Below are 6,149 nucleotides of genomic sequence, written 5' to 3'. Positions count from 1 at the left end.
TTAGTTGCGAAAACTATGATTGTTATTAAATTACATTAGATTTATTTTGTTTTTAGAGATGCGTGGGGAAAATTTCATTTCCTTATAGTTATATGTATATATATATTTGGCATTGAGATACCATTTTTTACTTTTAATATTGTTTTGTCGATAATTTAGAATTGTTATTTGTAACTTTAATATATTTAATTTTCTCTCATACAAAATTTGTTTAAGTAGTGAAATAAAGTGAGTTTAAATATTTGCTTCAGTTAAGTAAAGTTGATTAAAGTTGTTTTCCATTTATAATAATATTTTGACACTTTTTATGGCGAAACATATGGTGGGGGTTTTCTGTATGATGGTGTGGCTGGTGATTTCCCTCGGGCCTCCCGGCCACCTACAACAACAGCTGGCGGTGGTACGTATTCGTCAACATCATTATCTCCTAAAAATATTCAAAAATATATTAAAATATGGAAATATCTATGTGGGTATATATACATCAGTGCTTTAAAGTGTTCGAGTATTACGATGTTTGAGCAGCTCAAGTTTAAACGAATTTCCTCGAGTATTCGACGACTTCAATCGAAAAATTTAATTATTTTAAAATATTTGAATTGGTCGAAGATAGGCAAGTTTTATTTCATTTTAATATTTTTATTATACAATACGTATAACACCAAAAATATCAAACATCAAAATACTCAAAGCTTTAATCTTTTGTAATTAAATTGGAAACTATAGTATATACATATATTTATGTAAAAACTAGATATTATAATTCTAATAGGATATATATGTACATTTAAACTATTAACATACATAAAACTAATATACCAGATAAATACGAGTAAACCAAATAATTAATTTGGCGCTTTCCCTTTCCCGACCACGCTCATTTAACAACAAATTTAAATAGAGTCAGCTACTTTGTGCAACTTTATCCACTATGCTAACTACCGATAAAGCATTAAGCTATTTAGCTATAGCTATTTTGTGGAACTTTATCCATTATGCTAACTACCGGTAAAACTTCTTTTGGAGATATCAAGATTTAAGATAAAACTCTGCACACGCCACCAGCACTTTTAAAATAATTACAAAAAACAACGCCTTTAACAGGTCAATTTATTGGTAGAAAAAATTGCTCAATGTTGTTGTCTCTATGAAAATCCGTAACCCTGCAGTTAGGACACTCATTGGGAATTAACGTAATTATGCGCGACAAGTTACTGTTTATCTTGCTCTATAGGGCAGGTGTTGATCTTTCTGAGAGATATTAAGTAAGGGCTATTGAAAGCTTTGTTGCAGTGCAACCGAAATCTGCAAGAGAATACTGTATATGTTTGGAGAGCTATTAGTTCTTGTTTATTATCGAATTTACTGATGTTAGCTCCGCTACAATAGGCATCGATATATCCATGATATGAAGAAAGAAATCGACGAATGAATCTTGCAGGCAGGACTCTACTAAATATGATGTCATTGGGATGTCCAACTGTGTGGCACGTAAGAAGATACAGCAGTTGGACACTAATTGGTTCAGTTCTTTTACAAGAAATATTTTATATTCTACAAGAGGATTATCAACATGCAATATGCGTTTGAAGTTTAAATTTACAACTCGTCGCACTTGATGACCAAGAGCCGTTCAGCACTCATTTAAGGGGCTACACAAACAGGCATGTCTTTGTTTTAACATTTATCATACATTCGTTCCCGATAAATTGAAATCATGCCTCAATTTCGTGATTTAAGATCGAATGAAATCATAAATGACAAAAAAATATTTATAACTAATTTAAATAATAATTAAAAATTTATAATTATAATATAAATTCTCAATAAGAGTATATAGTTCTTGGCTCAATTACTCCAGCAGAATTTTAATTCGAGTAATTTTTCGATTACTAAGATGTTTTGCAATATATTAATAATTTGATCAATTAATTTAATATAGTTTTATTGTAGATTTTTAAATTAAAAGTTTCTTATATGTTTAATTTAATTTATATTTTTTATATACATGTCAATGTAAATGTCACAAACACTTCGACGATTATTTGATTTTCGCTAATTCTATAAATATCCGATAGGGATTTTTTATACTAGAACAAAGGCAGAGTTTAAATTGCTGTAAATTATGCTTATTTCAGCAATTCAAACCCTGATTCAAGGTACTTATTAGTTATTATGTGAATATTATTATTATCTGTAAAAATTTGTGACTTATATTTATATGCATATATGATGTAAATTTCTTTTACTGGTGTATATAGATTTGTATCTATATCTTTAACAAAAAAAATTTATAAAAATTTTACTCTCAATATTTACCATTCATGTTTGATGTGTTATATGATGGCGGTAACAATGGTGGCTTTTCATCTTTTAAAATAATAGGACTTTTGTTGCCAATTTCTGGTTTTTCATCTAATTCATCTTGAAATATAACTGGTATGCCCCTAGTTTTAAACGATTTTCGTTCTTCTTCATCACCTTAACACAGAAAAGTATTTTTTTAATAATTGTAGAAGATAAAAGCATTTAAAAAAAATTTAATTGTTATTTAAAAAAATACTGTCATAATATCATACCTAGTTCCATTTTACCACTTTTGTGACGTCGTCGGTGAAGACACAACGCTACAAGTGCGGCAATCAAAATCATAGAAATGATTATAACAGCTGGTAGAATGACTGAGTACATGTAATGGTCAGCAAATGATGATTTAAGACTTGGTTCCTCAGTCTTTGTAGGTATGAATTCACGATGTGGTATTTCAAGGTCTGCTGCAAATAAAACAAATTTATTTATTAAATAATTTATAAAATATGAGCAGCACTAACCTTGCAAACACAAGAACACATTATCACATGAATAACTCATTCAAAGAAACTTGTTAAGGTGTACCAATGTGAAAATGTGTTATTGTGCTTACAAGATACGTGCGCCACAGATATTTTGTTCTTCGGTATGAACTTACGATGACATGAAACCATGTTATTAACTTGCATATCTGTTAAATTCAATTCTGGACCAAACACCTTCTTTACACGATTGTGAACTACATGTTCTTGCACTAAGTAGACATTACGTGCTGCTTCGATATCTTCTTCTGAGCAGCGATTATGCGATTTATATAAACTTGTATTATAAAAGTTTACAATTGTACTGTCAGAAACATGTTGAGTTGTTACAGATCGAATTTGTATATTCTGTGTAGTATGGTCACCGAATAACTGCGAAATTCGTTCAACAAATTTACGCTGTAAATCAGCATTAAACTGTTCATGGCGTATAGCTAAATGTGCTTTAAAATACACAGTAAATTCTTTTTTTATTGCATGGCTAACAACTACAACTAGCGCGTCTGTAGCACTCAAGCCACCACTATCTTCAGCTACTAATAAATACTCTTCAGAACCAATGTCGCCACTTTTAGGAATACCATAAAATTCTTGATTTTTTGAATCAAACTGCAACCAATGTCTTGCACCTAACTCTTTATTATCTTTTGTTCTTAACGTAAGTGTTAGCTCATTATCATTTGGATCGTAGAAGGTATCACTTGGAACTTTATATACAAGTAAATGTCCAACTGTAGCATTTACACGATCTACTTGGTTACGTGGCATAGGTGGTGAGTTTTTAGTTATATGTGTTACTGGTTTATTTTTCGAAATTTGTTGCTTTTCACAAGCTCCAATTAATTGTCCAGTTATAGATTTTACACTTAGTTTAGGATAAACTAAATCGTTTAATCGAGTAGCATCCAAACGTTTTATCAAATTGTTAAACTCAGTCTCAGGACATTCATTTGTTGGTAAAGTTTCATTAAAATAGACAAATGTTGCAGTATGAGGATCCGTAGGTGTTTGACGTATTTCTCGCACTACAATAGAATTTGTTGAGCTATCATCCAGTGTAGTAGCAATAGCTAAATGAAAATATTTATAAATTAATTTTCACTTTTCAATAAGAATTTTTAACTTACATTTGATTAACTTTATTTTCCAATCCACACTGTTTGCATTTTCTACATTAATATTAAGAGCAATATTAATTTCGTGATTTACGCTGCGTACTCCACGATGTTGTTGCACGGACATTTCAACCATTTCAGTAACTGATTCATTGCCCGAATCTGTTGCAGATAAACGATATTGATATTTAGATACTGCGTCTTCGAGAGGTCTGCAAAGAGTAATAAATTATATGTTAAATATATTGCAGAATGAACACATTCATATCAATATTCACTTATCGAATTCACTACTATTCAAACCTGCAACAATGCAGAGTAAAAAACAACTGAACACTTCCTTTGCAAATGCCCAGACCTGGCAAGATTGTTACATTTCATTATGAAGTGTACGAAAATAGTTCTATTGGACAACCCATATGTAGAATTTAAAAAACAATATACTTAGCCACAGAGTGACTTTAATAGCGAGATTTGTGGCAACAAAACATTTTCTTTTGTATTTTTAAAGGATTTTATACATATTTTTTAAATTAAAAAAGTCTGCCATTTTTAAATATACCTATAAAACTTTATCAATCTTATAAACAACATAGATAAATATATGTTTAAAATAAGTTATATGTGCTATTAATTTTTTGTTTCTTATATATGATATAACAGAATATTTTATGTTAATAAATATAAATATACTATACTGTATATTTTTTATATATGTACAATTAGGATTCAAAAATATGTCTTATTGACGTACTAAATTTTAAAACAAAGCTAGTAATTCCTATATTATAAAAAAAATCAATAAACAGACAAAACTGTTATATTTAACTTTCCAATCACAACCGTGTCTAGTTCAGTGGCATTTATCAAAATCAACAACTGATAGTTGCTAACCACTTATTTCAGGATTCTGACATTCGCACAAAATTGAGCGTTGCAGGTTCTCAAAATCGGTTCCAATTTATAACCACATAATCCATTTTCTCAAAAAAATCTAAATAGATGAACACATATCTTCTTATAATGATGTACTATAGTTTTTCACTACATAATAAAAGCAGTAATTCTTTCAATTTAAAAAATTGTATAAACATACAAATTGTACTTAGAACACAGACGAATCTGACTCTGTGACATTTATCAAAAACCACAACTGAAACTTACTAACCACTTATTTCAAAAATCTGGTATTTGCACCAGAAAATCGAAACTTATGATAATGCATAATGCATTTAAAAGAAGGACTATATGAGCGAGCCACTATTTTATTGTGACAATCACTACTATATAAATTTTAACTTACAATCCATAAAGTTCTCGCGTTTCAGCATTGAATTGTAGCCAAGATGAAGGTCTCAACTCATGACCATCTTTGTCTGTAAGTTCTAAACGTAAATTGGTAAAATCTTCACTATCGTAGAATGTATCGTCAGAAATTGTAAAAACGAAAGATTTTCCTGAAGTCACAGCATACTTCGGCAAACGTGTTCTAATCATAGGTGGTGAATTTTCCACTTTAGGTTCGATATATTCTGTGGATGATGTTGCAGGAGATGTTGTGTCAGTCATTGCAGATGTAGGAGTGGTGCCCAATTGTGTACTAGACGACGACGACGACGGTGATGAAGATGATGTGCCAGATTCATTAATATCAACTGTTTTGGGTGTAGATGAACTCTAAAATGAGATATTAAGTATATTTATTAACAAAATATTGAATATATTTACCACTGCATGGCTGGCGTTCACTTCTTCCGGATTGGGTGACAAGGAAGTAGCTTCTAATTCATTCTATATTATTTATAATAAAAATATTTTAATTAAAATGACAATGTTTGTAATTAAATTAAGAAATATTAGAAACATGCTATAAAAACTTGAAGTGTTGACAATTTAATAAAAAGTAATTCAAATGGACACATAAAGAAATACATATATTATATATATAATTACTAAAAAAATGTGTACAAAAGTGAAAAAGTGAACAAGCATAACAAAATCCATTTAGCAACACAAAATCTATAGTGCAAGTATGAATATGTATGTGATGGACAAATGCAATTTTGTTTTTAATATGGGCAAAGTATAAAAAAGAAAGAAAGAAAGTGTGTTTTTACTTATTTTCTTATTCTTTTTACATTGTATATATAATATATTTAGAGGAGTAGAATATTGGTATACA

General features: G+C 29.6%; 1 protein-coding gene across 1 annotated transcript; it reads right to left on the bottom strand.

Moving 5' to 3' along the window:
• Positions 1-305: 305 nt before the first annotated feature.
• Positions 306-5,758, bottom strand: LOC119664275 (dystroglycan-like; the record flags this gene model as incomplete). Its single annotated transcript, XM_038073804.1, has 7 exons — positions 306-427; positions 2,320-2,481; positions 2,580-2,771; positions 2,969-3,922; positions 3,980-4,179; positions 5,271-5,644; positions 5,696-5,758. Coding segments are annotated over 7 exons (2,067 nt in total), but the record flags the coding sequence as incomplete, so codon positions are not given.
• Positions 5,759-6,149: the final 391 nt, after the last annotated feature.

Source organism: Teleopsis dalmanni, unplaced genomic scaffold (genome assembly GCF_002237135.1).
Source record: "Teleopsis dalmanni isolate 2A unplaced genomic scaffold, ASM223713v2 unscaffolded_contig_1710, whole genome shotgun sequence".
NCBI classification, from domain to species: Eukaryota; Metazoa; Arthropoda; class Insecta; order Diptera; family Diopsidae; genus Teleopsis; species Teleopsis dalmanni.
The sequence above is the reverse complement of the archived record's forward strand: the minus strand, read 5'-3'. Positions and strand labels throughout refer to the sequence as shown.